Source organism: Acomys minous (genome assembly GCF_964271855.1).
Source record: "Acomys minous genome assembly, chromosome: 4".
Classification (NCBI taxonomy): Eukaryota; Metazoa; Chordata; class Mammalia; order Rodentia; family Muridae; genus Acomys; species Acomys minous.
The window spans coordinates 10,822,280-10,836,077 of record NC_140486.1 but is presented as its reverse complement, the minus strand read 5'-3'; the positions used below and the strand labels follow the sequence as shown (position 1 = coordinate 10,836,077).

The window sequence follows — 13,798 nt, the reverse complement described above, 5'->3', positions numbered from 1 at the left end:
TAAGCAATAATTCATAGATTTTTCTTGGCTATGAAAACAGCTTCAAAGACCAATGTGTGTTCTAATCCACATCATAATCACATCCCTATCCCTTTCCTTGGTGACACAAGGCCCTTGATGGAGATGCTCTAGTGCTCCGCTCAGCAAGGAGAGTCCAGATGACAGCCCCTGTGCTCTCTTAACAGCTCTTGCTGGATCCTGAGATAACTAGGAGCTGTCACCCTTTTGCCTTGGCTGAGGCTTTGGTGCAGTGGGAAGCCTGGAAACTCACGGCCCTCAATGTACAGAGACTGTCACTGAAAAACATTGTCTCTTACTCAGTTCCAAGTACCTCTCTCTCCTTCTTAAAAGGATCAACAAATAGACACTGAAGTGTAAATAAGGAAAGCACTGCTCCCGAAGTCAGCCTGGCTGGGCTTGGGCAAGTCCATTGCCAGTGCTCCTAGACTTTGCACTTTCTGGGAGGGTGCATACTGCAGAGAGAGGTCAGAGCCACAACTGCCTTAGTCATTGGAACCCAGTGCCCCTGCAAGTCTCTCGGTTATTGACACAGCTTTTAGGTGCTTGGAGACTGTGGAGTCTTTGGTCTCCTTCTCTTGGTAGGTCCCAGTTCAAAGCTGTGGGCTGGGACATCACTGTGGAAATCTCGGGAGGCAGTGGGCTCTAGGACTCTTCTTGCTGTTTCCATGCTTTGCTGTTCCCCTGATCGGTGGGCACAGTTCCAGCCCCAGGCTGTTCTCTGGAGTGCTTTGCTTTCCACAAGGCTGAGCAGTGTCGTGCTTACTTAAGAGTTCTGTACGCCCAAAGGCCTGCCTCTGAGCTAGAGTTGTAAGCTCTCGCGGCTCCCTCGGTTCTGTTTTCTTAGCTCCAGACAGACTGGCCAGTCCAGAGAGAAGCTGAGCCCCAGAGAGGTGAAGGAAGTGTCTGGTCTGCACTGCAAGCTGCTGACAGGGCAGGCTGGAGACTTCATGGCTACCTTTTTCATCTGCTTTACTATGTAGTTCTAAGTAAGAAAAGAAATAATAATAAAAGGGAGTTCTCCCAGAAGTTTCATGCAGAGACTCACGTGGGTATACATCTACGTCCAGATTGCTGTTCCACTGGCATAATTCTGCAGGCCTCTGAGCCTCCGTGAGCAGAATCCTGGTCCCCTTGGATGTTGCTTGGCCCACAGCTGCCGGGGAACCAGGGGACTAGAAACCTTACAGGTCTAGCCTGGCACTGTCCATCATTTCTCACTGTGAACGACTGGACGATGATGGCTAAGGAGTTCCTCACAGCAAACACGTGGCAGCTGGTGGCCTGGGGGGCTCATCTGACTCAAGTTTTCATAATTGGACTCCTGAGCTTGAGACCTGCAGACAGAAGAAGACTGACTTACCACCCAGCATTAGGTCAGGTCCTTGACTTCCCACGCTGTGTCCCAGCAGGGGGTCAAGGAAGATACCGTACAGGAGGCAATGGAGCCCAAACCAGCATGCTTGAGGACTGATTAATGTAGGACAGAGGGATGCTCCTGGTGACAGCGTCCCCAACCACAGTTACCATCTCCCCCAACCTCCCACCCACTGTGGTAGACACAGCACACACCCTTCCCTTACCCCATTCTTCCCTCCTTATCTCTGTGACCAGGACTCAGTGCCAACCCCGGGTGCCCTTATGCTCAGCCTCTTTGCCTGATTGTTGTCAGAACAGAAGAAACATCAGCCTTTTTTTTTTTTTTGGGAGGGGGTCTCCCATCCAGGACCCTTCTCTGTTCAAAATTTCCCTATTGCTTGGTATGGTGGCGCACGCCTTTAATCGCAGCACTCGGGAGCCAGAGGCAGGCAGATCTCTGTGAGTTCGAGGCCAGCCTGGTCTACAAAGTGAGTCCAGGACAACCAAGGCTACACAGAGAAACCCTGTCTTGAAAAACAAAACAAAACAAAACAAAAAAATTTCCCTCTCATGCAGGACCTAAAACCATTCTGATTTCCACCTCACTCAGAATCACCCCAACCTTGCCGTCCCAGCCCACATTGTCACGCTCTCCTCATGCCCGTGCCCCTCCCACCTCCCACCTGACCTTTCTACCTCCAGTTAACACTCCTGGGATATCCCTATCCCCTTGGCCACCCTAGGCTACAACCTTCAGCTTGGTCTTTTCAGGGCCAAATATCTTCAAAGAAAATATCCTGATCTAAAGGACCCACAGCCAGTCGGCCACCCACCCACTGGGGCTGTGCTTATCATTAGGTGCAATTCCTCTACAATTTCCCCTTTACCCTCAGATGGTCTTGGTATGTGCTTGTGAACATGTCTGCATATTGGAGTGCAAATTTAGGTTTTCCTGTCTCTTTAACATCCAAATTATTGCCCGCCATACTATAGGTAGTGGTGAATATTTGACAGATGAGTGTGGACAGCAGATACTGTGGTGACTTTGGTCTTGTGGATCAATAAAGGAAATGCATATACGACAGGCTGTCAAGACTCGAGAAGCAGCCGGAAAGAGCGTGCCCCCAGCCTGCATGGGGCAGAGTGCTCTAGATCTGAGTTCATTCTCCCTCAACATGGCTCTACTTGGGTAGACACTGAAGAGGAAAGAGTGGGCCCTGGACTAATGTCTTTCTAGATTCCCTCCTCTAAGCCAGGTCCTTAGTGATTTTGTTTGGGAGACAATCAGCAGTAAGCCTGGAAGAATAAGTCTTCCTACAATGGCATCCTTATGGGGCTAGCTTTTCTAGAATGCTGGGGCAACAAGAGAAAGCAGCTTAGTGGTGTTTACTTTCCAGGTCAGAGACACCAAGTAAGTTCCTTGTGTGCTGAGTGTGGTAACAAGTCATCTGGCCTACTCTGTCCAGAGAACCATGTGCTGGATGGAGGGGCAGGTCGAATTGGCTATGACTCAGGCCCTGGGGCCAGCCTACTACTCTAGCCTTGCCCAATGTCTGCTCTCTCTCTCTCTCTCTCTATCTCTCTCTCTCTCTCTCTCTCTCCCCCTCTCTGTCTGTCTCTGTCTCTGTCTCTGTGTCTCTGTCTCTCTCTCTCTCTTTCTCTCTCTCTGTGTCTCTCTGTCTCTCTGTCTCTGTCTCTCTCTCTCCCTCCCCCTCTCTGTCTCTCTCTCTCTCTCTCTCTCTCTCTCTCTCTCTCTCTGTCTCTCTCTGTCTCTGTCTCTCTCTCTCTCTCTCTCTCTCTCTCTCTCTCTCTCTCTCTCTCTCTCTCTCTCTCTCTCTCTCTCCTCTTACTACCAGGTTTGAGAAACTGGCATTTCTGGGCCAATGAGACTGGGCAGAGTGGGGGGTGAGGGGGAGGTTGGGGGAGGGCAGTAAGTACTTACCGTGGAGTGCTGTCCTGGGTGCCCAGGTGATCTGTGTGAGGGTCACAGAGAAAGAGCAGGTGTGAATTTGCACGGTGGCCTCCAGCCTCTGCCCCCACCCCACCGTGAGAAGTGGTCTCCAGGAAATGTGCAATGAATGATAGCAGCTAGCTGGGATGGTTAGGAAGCCTTGACCTGGTAGATGGATAGGAATTAACTTGGGGGGGAGGGGCTAGGGGAGATGTGGTCCAACGGAGGGAGCAAGACTACCTTTCTGGGGACCCTGAAACACAAGGTGTTTGATAAGTTTGAGGGACCAGCAAGAATGACAGGGTCCCAGCAAGGATGACAGCTGGGGCTGAGACAAATTCTGCATTTCATTCCGGGAGAGTTTGAGGCTAAGGCATAATTGGTCTGGGAGGACTGAGATGGGAGAAGGCTCCCCTTTCCCTGGGGTGCTCAGCGGAAGTCTGGTCAAGGTCGAGGCAGCAGCATGGAGAGCCTCTCTAAAAGTGGTTGAGATCCCCAGCCAGGTGTTGCCATTTATGCTTTCCACGCTTGCGCTTGCGTACCCTTAAGTTTTTTTTTTTTTTTTTTTTTTAAGCTTAGCTCTCAGGTAACTTACTAAGGCCCCAGAATAACAGCATGTCTTCTGCCTTCTCTAACTTCTGGGGTGCTGTGCGAGCCCTGCTCATGGTGGTACTGCGAAGATCTGCAGACTCAGCCTTTCACGGGCTGGCATGAAATCACATCCCGGCAGGCATCACAGCGCATAACCTTAGGGCCTCAAGACGCTAGCTATAAAGAAGGGGGAAAGCCTGATGTCTGATGTGTGGTGTGGTGACAGAGCTGGGTCACCATCTGTGACCAGGTACACTGCTGGTACTTTACAGAGCCTCAGCTTCCTTGCTGCAAAGAACCTCAGGCAAGTCCCACCTCGGGGACTCCAGGCAGAGAGAAGGAACTGAGCTGATGCAGGTGCAGAAACGATGTTCTGAGGTGCCACGTCAGGTCATCCGTCAGAAAGGGGAGGGAGCTCTCTCTTTCCCCTCGCACTTATCCAGGTATGGGGTGCACTCACCTAATCGGTGGCGGGTGGCTCGCGCACCTAGAATGCCAAGCAGCAGCAGCACCTTGAGGCCCAGGGTGCCCAGGAGGAGCGCCAGGGTCGAGGCTCCGGGGGCGCCATGGAAGCGGAATAGGTAGACGCTGGCCTCGGCGCGGCCCAGGCTATTGGCTGCTGTGCACGTGTAGCGGCCATCGCGGGTCAACGCGGGCAACTCGGCGGTCACCTGGTAGCCGTGACCCTGGCCCCTTACCGCAGCCGAGCTGTTGCCCAGGGTGGGGCCCGACCAGGCGAGGGCGGGCGGGGGCTCCCCCTCGGCGGTGCAGAGCGCACGGAAGGAGTGCGAGGGGCTGGGTAGCACCGAGATGTTGACGATCCGCGGCGCAGCTGCGGAGGGTGGAGGGGGAGGGAAAGAAGGTCGGTGCAGGTCACCAGGCAGAGCACAGCGCCTCCCTGAAGCGTGAGAAAGCGGACCATTTGGGGTAACAAGGGGTAGCGTCCCCCAGGTTGGAGGGGTGAGGTAGGGGAGTGCCCAGAGAGAAGGGCGGCAAACTGCCTAGGTACTAACGCAGCCTTGGCCTTGGCCATTTCACTTTTCTGCCGCAGTTTCTCTGTGTGTAAAATGGCTTTTACTTTATGGGGTCACTGAGACTTGGCAAACTAATACTCGTGTGTTGCTTGGATTACTGGGCTTGCCGCTGGTACTCACCAAAGGGTCACGACTCAGGGAGTGGCCCAGTTGCCCCACAGTGCTCTAGAGACAAAGGATGTGCAGGGGGTAGGGGTGGGGGTGAGAAATCCTTCAGTGCAAGTGGCTACCTCCTATTGCACCGCATACTGTCTTTGGAAATATTGGTCGCTTGTTTTTCTCTCCTTCTTTGCCAGGTACCGGTGTTTAGGAGCATGGGGACACCACCCATCGACCCCAGCCTTTCCTGGGACCTGAGTTCTGCATTTCTAACCAAGTTCTCAGAGGCCTCAGTATGTTCTCGGGGACAGGAACGCCGGGCCCTACACACCCTTGGCCGCCAGCCTGCCTCACCAGTCACGCGCAGCCGGACTCCGTGGCGGCTCTCATAGCGGTCGTGGGCGTCGCCGGTGAACTCCACGCGGCAGAAGTAGCGGCCACTGTCCGCCAGGGCGAGGCGCTCGACGCGCAGTGACAGGTCGTTGCGGCGCGGGTTGCCCACCAGGCGGAAGCGGCCGTGCAGGCTCAGCGCCGTCTGGCACAGCTCGCTGCCAGGCGCCGCGGTGCACCGGAACACCTGCGGGCCCGCGTAGGGCTCGCCCGAGCGCCAGATGGCCGTCAGCGGCCCGTCGTAGTGGCGGTGCGGGTGCGTGAAGGTGCAGGGCAGCATCGCCGCGTCTCCAGCCTCCGCGCTCACCTCGGTGGGCACCTGCATGGACCAGCGCTGTGCAGGAGCGCCTGCGGGCCAGGTTCACATCAGACTTAATCTGGGAAGACCCGGTCCTCACCCCCGCCCCCTTTCGCCAACCCCCTCCCCCGGGACTGCAAACAGTAGCACTTCAGGTAGCACTCAGTTCCTTTCAGCTGGAAGCCCATTTACTGACTTCCTAACCCTGCTCTACCATGACTAAGGGGCAGGGGACAGGCTGGAAATTCCCTTGACCCTTTCTTGAAGCAGTTTGTCTCATTCCTGGCTTGTTTCCTAGTGACCCACACAACTCTTTAGCATTTTTTCCCCATCAGAAACCCACGCAGTTGCTGAACCACTGTGGTATCTCTTGATCACCAGAGCCTTAAGAGGATAAAATCGCTTACTGTGCGCCTCTGTGTTGGCCGTGTTCCCCAAAGTGTCTCTCCTGGTTTTTGAAAGTGATCCTAGAGATAAGTGTAGATATTCTTTGTTACGTGTTAATAAACCGAGGCATAAAGAAGTTAAATAAGTGAGGTCCTAGCTAGGTCGAAGCAAAGCCAGTGTTCAATTCAGACCTGCCTGGACACACAGTCTGCATTATAGTGCCCTAAAGGTACGAAGCTGTGGCTTTGCGGGAAGATGCTAAAAGTTTTCTTAGTAGAGGAGAAACCGGGATCCTAGGAGGGGGACAGTGACTTGAGGCACGAGTGTTGAGTTGGTGGGAACAATTCCTTTTAGAACCAGGGTCCACTCAAGTGAACTGCATCCTGGCTGGCTCCTTAAAAGGGAAGGCCAGAGTGGTGGACGCTGTACTGGCTCCTTGTGCTGCGCAGGTGCCTCTGGACCAGTGGTTCTCATGGTGTGGTGACCCGCAACCATAAAATTACTCTTATTGCTACTTCATAAACTGTAATTTTGTTACTGTTATGACCCGTATGTAAATATCGGATATGCAGATGGTCTTAGGCAACTCCTGTGAAAAGGCTGTTCAGCCCCTACAAGGGGTTGCCGCCCTAGCCTGCACCTGCAGGGCAGTGTGGGTTCTTGTGCATCTTGGGTTGGGGCGCTGTACCTCCACTCGGACCCTGCCTCTGGCACAGAAGACCATCAGTGTAAAGCACAGTTCTCTTCACACCACATGCTCTTAGGCTTAATCTCTCTTGCTCTGGACAAGTTAAATTGCATGTTTGAGTCCAAGTGGAGGGCTTGACATTTTATCCTTAGTAAGAACTTGTTTGTTCAGTTGTTGAGAATCAAAGGGCTCCCTTGCAAATTTGAGAAACCTGTCTGAAGATTGTACCGATCCAGTCAGGACTTCTACCTGAAGAAAGAGTCTTTTCAGGTCTGTCTGCCTGCCTCTGTCTGTCTTTCTGACAACATAGCTCAGGCTGGCCTGGAATTCGCTGTATCTATTCCAATGTGACTTACATTTATGTCAGTCCTTAGCTGTAGTCTCTTGAGCACTGGATTACAGGCATAAATCACCGGGCTCATATGATTTTTGTTTTTCGTTTGTTTTGTATTGGGGTCCCACTATGTAGTCCCAAATGGGTCTTGAACTTGCTAAAAGCTGGAGTTATGGGTGTGCACCCTCAGCCCCTAACTCAGTTCCTCTGTGCTCCCTACCCTCTGTGACCTCAGCCTGTTTTGATCTTTGCATCTTGCAGGTTCATGAGTCAGGCACTGGTTGCCTACGCATTGTCAACTACTGTGCGTTCATCATCCGGCAAACATTTACTGGCTACGTCCGCACTCTTCCCGGGTGCTGGGATATGAGCTGTAAAGACAAAGATGAACAGGGTACCCTATCCGCCTGCTGGAGCTTGACGGAGAAAGCTCAGTGAACACATAGTTACGCTTCATCTGCCAGGAGCGCTGCTGAAGCGCACAAACAATGGTGCCTTTGTCTGAACATGGTTCCCAGCCCGCTTTCACTCACTGGCTCCCTTCTATTCAAACTCTATCCTCTGTAGAATCATCCCCCAACAGAATAGTCATCTCTGAGACTCAAACCTCGCTCTAGCATGTCTCCCCTGTACCCTGGGATGAATGGGGCTAGGCTATCAGAAGGATGGGGGCTAGTGGGGACAGTATACAGGGTGGTATACAGCTGGCAGAGGGTGTAGAGCCCACCAGAGAGGAGACACATTGTGTGAAGAGCCCAGAGAATGCAGGGAATCCCACTGAAAGCTGGGTAACAGTCTGTGCATAGGGAGCTGTGGGACCAAGCCATAAGGTATGACGGTTGAAAGGCATGGCAGTGTGTGCCTATGACCCCAGCACTGAGGAAGAACATTATTAGGAGCTCTAGGCCACTTTTAGCTACATGGGAGAGTTAAAGATGCATGGGACCCTGTCTCAAAAAACCTGGAAAATGAAAGCATGAAGCATGGATGCCATACAAGCAGAGGAAGCATCATGGACTGTGGAGGCCAGACAGAAAAATGGGGGGTTGTTGGGAGTCATTCCTCATCTCATTTAAAATACAAAACAACCCATGCCTGGCCCATTTGAGAGAAGGGGGTCTGGGGCTTGTAGAGTCCAAGTGGCTTGTCTAGGTCAGTTGGTGACCAACTAGTAGCAGAGCCTCCGCTTGCCTCCCTTAGCTTAGCCACCATACCTTACTTAGCCTTACCTTAGCCTTACCTTAGCTTTAACTTAGCCTTACCTTAGCTTTACCTTAGTCTTACCTTAGCTGCCATGTCCAGTTGCTTAAGAACTGGTGTAAAATGTTCTTTTTTGTTCCCCATGGAAAAACATCTGTTCATTTGATTAAACAAAAGTAATCTAAGCTGCACAGGAACAATTTTGAAGTCTAAAGAGACACCAGCTTCCTTTTTAAGGCCACAGTAGCTGTTAGGGCAGCTCCTTGCTGCTTCCTCAGCCTTCTCTGCTGATTACACAACACGCTGAGAAGCAGTTTAGCCCATTGGCTCTTCACTGCTCATTACCCATCATGCCTGTGGCTGGTGATGGTGACATTTAAAGGTTTAAAGGTAAAAGCCCCCCAAAAGGGGAGGCAGCTTACAAGAAAAAAAATACATTGTCTTGAAGTTTGGGGGAAATTCTCTTAGCTACCCACTGCCATGATGAACTCCAAAATACCACCACAGCAATGCCAGAAGTGGGCAGAGGAAGCCAGGATCCTAGGCGGGCTTGGAGAGGGGCCTGCCTGTGCTGCCAGGGGAGGCCCTGCTGGTGGTATGCAGCTTCAGTCAGCTTTGTGGTGAGAAAATGGTGATAGAGGCTTAACGTAGTCACTCTACTGTCAGGCAACACACCTCTGTGAATTCACCCAGATCTGTAGTCTACTGTGAAATATTCTTAAGTGTGATGTGGATGGCTCAGGGTTAGGTGGCTCTAGGAGCCAATGGGAATAGAGAGACCCTTTCCTCGGAGGCTCTGTCTTGGCTCCCATTTTAGATATCTGCTTCCTGCTCACTTGCTGAGTGGGTTCAGGAGCGATGCTTGGGCTCTCTCTTAGGCAGAGTCCTTTGGGTGTGGGTGTGGGTGTGTATGGGTGTGTGTGTGTGTGTGTGTGTGAGTGTGGGTGTGGGTGTGTGTGGGCCCACCCAGGGGAAGGTGAGAAGTCCTTAGCAGGTTTTTCCTGAGAAAATGGTTTGCCAGTTGCTTTGGCAGAGAGCCTAGCTCCTGCATCCAGTGATGTTTACGGCAGGGATGACTACTGAGTTGGGACTGTGGTGGTTTCTGTAGGGTCTCTCCTGTGATCATTGTGTCTGGAAACCTCCAGGGGTCGATGAGAAACCCAGATCCCTGCTGCCCCAAAGTGTCTGCCGCCAGTGGTGGCCCACCAGGAAGGAATGTTGGGAACATGCCATCTTTGGTACAGCTGAACCTAGGTGACCATTCCAGCCCAGGTAAGGAAAACATAAAGTGAAATGTTAGAAAGTGGTTTCTGCTTATAAGGCCATTTAAGGCAGCAAGAGATGACATCTGACATTCGCTAAGCCTGGAAGGAATCAACGGAAACAGGGAAATCACAGAGCAGAAATGATACAGCAACAATATCATTTACAGGAGGAGATCCATAGAGCCATGACTCACCGTGACTTTGTCTCAGGCTGAGTGACAGGTGCTCTGTTAAAAGATACCTCAGGGATGAAGTGACCAACCTATAGTGCTATCAGCGGGGGGAAGAATAAACCCAGAAAAGCTCTGACTCATCACAAGTTTGCGTCAGGCTGTGTAACAGGTGTGCACAGATGAAAGTCATTCATTGTGCTCAGTGTTGCCTTGTTGCGTAGCCTTAGGTGGAGAGACGGGAGCTCTGAACTGACTGTGGGACCTTAGGTGAGTCTCTGCTTGTTGGCTTGCTAGGTCCTCCAGGAGAAACTATTTCCGGGTGTTCACTCACGTGACTTAGTAAAATTCTGAGCATACCAGTTCTTACTGCCATAATGCCAATCCCTCCAGTTAGTCCAGTGTGACTGCCCACCTGGCATTATCTCTCCCCAACTTTCAAAATTTAGGTACTTAGGAGTACTTGGGAGCCTGAAGCAGGGAGATCTTAAGTTCAAGGCCAGCCTAGGCTGCGTATTAAGTCCCATGCCAACCTGGGTTATATAATAAGAACTCAAACAACTAAAAAGTTACAAAAGAAAAAAGAACAACAACAACAACAACAAAAAACCCCGTAGGTCTCAAAGCCAAATCTGAGTGAAATTGACAGTACATAAAATATTCTAGAGATATGTCTAGTTAAAAACCTCTAGGTACTTAAAAGTAAGCCACCAGCTTACTAGAAAAAGCCACACATCCAGTTCCCTCACATCAGTGTTGCACTGATGCTCCCTGTGTGCCCCTCAAGGGGGGCTCTCTGTTCCCACATCCTCACAGTCGCTATGTAGCTGGGGAGAACCCAACGCACTATTCCAAAGCCTCCCTGAAGTGGGGAGGGCAAGGAACCCAGCTGCTGGAGGCGGGCAGGGAGAGTCGAAACTGGATCACATCAGAATTAGAGACCTTTGCTTTGGCCACAGCTGACCAAAGATTTCCACCAGTCCCACGGTGAGGAAGAAAGCAGGAATTTGCAAGGGGCCTGTGTTGACCATCTGTGAGGTGTTGACCACAGTCACACTCACTACGTCTCAGTTTGTGGTGGGGCAGGGACAAGCACTCTTCAAGTATCTTTTGATGTCTCCCAGATGATCCAGACAGGAAAGTGAACCTCGTGGTGGGGCAAGGCCAAAGAATCAGGTTGGCTACGGTGGCCTTTATAGGACAGTTCTCTATGGTTTGAGGGTTGATTGGGGAATGAAGCCAGGTGGACAATCACAATGGCCCGACTGTGCCTCCAGGAGGGATAGCATCATGTCAGTGAGAACTGGAGTCCATCAAAGACTCTCTCCAGGGATCACATTTCGAGTGGACATAGAGAATCTGAAGAGTCCAGTTATCTGTAAGGGACCATTTTCCTCAAAACCACCTGGGCATGCTATCAGGGTGTTCTCAAACGTGGCTCCAGTGGTGGTCTCTTGGGCATTGTGGTACCCATAGGGCCAGGTGTGGGGGGAAAGCTATATTCACCCTAGTCACCAACTTCACCAACCAGTGGCAGGTCTAGCTGGGGTATGCTGCTGTTCATGGACCTTCTTGTCCTACCTGGCCCTCCTGCCCTTCAGCTTGCTCTAGCCTTTCTCTCTCTGACCTTGCAGGTGGCAGAACAGCTTGTCAGTGGACAAAAGTTGAGAGGAGGAAGAGGATACGAGCAACAGAGATTCTGTCTCTTAATGATGCACTTAGAAGGTTCCAGAATGGGTGAGTCTAAGGAGTGTGAGTAGAAGGCCTGGATAGTTTCAATTTCCCCCCTCAGAGATGTCCTTTAGCCCTGTTTCTCCAGCCATGTGCGTGGGACATGGCTGTGAATGCCTCCCAGTCACCTGAGCTGATGGAGATGCAGAGTCACAGGCTGGTCCTGTCCTGCAACCAGTGCCCACCATGGGGTGTTGCTCATGTAGTTGGTCCCTGCCCTGGGGTTCATGGTGGTTCTGCTTTTGTTTTGCTTCCGTCCTTCTCCCAGGAAGGACTTCCTCAGTTGAGCAGACTTTCTCACAACACTTGCTGGGAACAAGCAAGGACCTACTCATTAAACCTTCCCATTTCCCCCTGGCCTCCATGATCTTGGCAACAGGGACCAGTTCTATATCTATAGGGCTCATGAAAGTTAGACAACTGGCCTGTGCACAGCTGGTGAAGAATACAAGAGCCAGGACCTGAAGTTGGCACCCACTATAAATTTTGTATCCTTGGCAATTCGCGGGTCTGCCAGTCTAGGTTGGGGCGTGGTTACCCCCTTTGCCCACCCTCACAGAAAGATGTCTGATTTGGATCCCCTGGTGAAAAGACAGTTTTGATCAATCCCTATCTCTCCCGCCATGTGATGGAGGATATGAGTTGGAGGAAAGAGGTCTGGAGCCACACACACCAATGTTTATGTAACAGCTCTACCTAACCCCACATCAGGGAAGTTGACTGAGGCAGCTCAGAATGCTATGATGTCAGCACATGGTGGCCGTGCATGTGATGGAGCAGTCACTGTTTAGATGTGGCTATGAGAAGGATGTCCCAGGCTGGGGTTGTTAAGAGGACTTCTTGGGAGAGCAGGGCTTCTGAGCCTTGTCTTTGGTCTTTGTCCTCACAGCTTATTTGCATGGGGCAGTGGCATCTCCTGAGAAGGTGGCTGGCAATGTTGGGTTCTGGGTCTTGCTGCCTGATTTGGATTCTGCCAGTCATGGGTGGAGCCAAAGACTTTGCATTTCAACTAGTGTGCTCCCTAGGTTCTGGTGTAGGCAGACCCAGCTTCCCTTGAGGCATACTGTTCTCAGGGAAGAGCTCCTACTCAGCCCATAGTGTTCTCTTTAGGAGGTTAGTGCAGCCTCTGTCCTTGGCCTGGTTCCCCACATAGAATCCTCATTCTTGTCCCAACACACCCACAAGCTGTTCTCTCCTTGTTTCTGCGGCAGTGGGATAGCAGCGACACCCAAAGTCTGCCAGAACCTGTACTGTTTTACTCACACTAGGACTTTATTCCCCTCAAAGCAAAAGTTAGGGATGTGGTCTTTGAATACTGAGGTGTGTGAAATCAGGGCACTGCCCCAAATCACTTGGAAACCCAAGTCAAGGCCAAGATTTGACCTTCTGCCCCAAGTCACCTCAGCTTTCTGACACAAGCTTTTTTTCTTGCACAACCATGGAGGCTGTGGCCGAATGCAGCTGCTGAGTTTTGAGGGGAGAAAACCAGAGCTGAAAGTCTTTCTATTCTGGGTCAGAGCAAATTGGGGAAACTCACCCATCTGGAGGAAACATGCCAAGCAGGCCAGGAATTGGAGGGACCCTTCCATGCAGCCCTCTACCCAGCCAGGCCACCACAGAGAACCCTCTTTGTGTGGCGTGCCAAAGGCAGGTGGGTGTGCTACGTGCCGAGTCTGCAGGCCCACTGGACTCTAAGCAAGCTGGAGGAACTGGGGAGAGGCAGCCAAGCGGCCAGTAGTGTGGTCAGGCAGGACCCGTGCACTTTAGTCATGTGGAAAACAAACGGGAAGCTCTAGCGCAAGTCTGGGGCAGGAACCAGAGGAACAGAGGGGACAGAAGTGCGGCCTTTGCTCTTCTCTCCTCCCCTCTTCCTTTCCTCTCACTTCTCAGCCACCACCCTACGTTTTTAGCATACTGAATGGTTTTGTCTCTCCCACTCCCCTTATTTTTTCCTTAAAAATAACATCACTTCCTACAGAGGCTCTGTCAAAGTAGTGACAGTGATGTGAGACCATGGAAAGTTGTTAGGATTTGCTAGAAAAAAAATTAGACTAGCACAGGCTGGCAGACAATTCTGTTTGTGACTAGAGCCCTCTCCAGAGAGTCTGCCTCCTAGAGTAGCATTTCTGATGGTGGTTAATGGTCTCAAAGACTGCCCGGAAAGAAAGCTCGTTAAATGGTCTAGTTGAGCAAGCCACTTATATCACTAACAGACCCCATGCCATGCCAAAACTTCTGGTGCTCTGCAAGGTAAGAGGCCTCCGTGTCCTCTGAGTCGTTGGG

At 51.6% G+C, this 13,798-nt stretch overlaps 1 protein-coding gene across 1 annotated transcript; it reads right to left on the bottom strand.

The window, feature by feature from the left end:
* Window positions 1-13,167, bottom strand: SIGLEC15 (sialic acid binding Ig like lectin 15). Its single transcript, XM_084778039.1, is given in 7 exon segments — window positions 1-1,306; window positions 1,309-1,355; window positions 3,320-3,350; window positions 4,380-4,751; window positions 5,407-5,790; window positions 6,148-6,207; window positions 13,053-13,167. Coding segments are annotated over 7 exon segments (978 nt in total). The 5' UTR covers window positions 13,105-13,167; the 3' UTR covers window positions 1-1,274.
* Window positions 13,168-13,798: the final 631 nt, after the last annotated feature.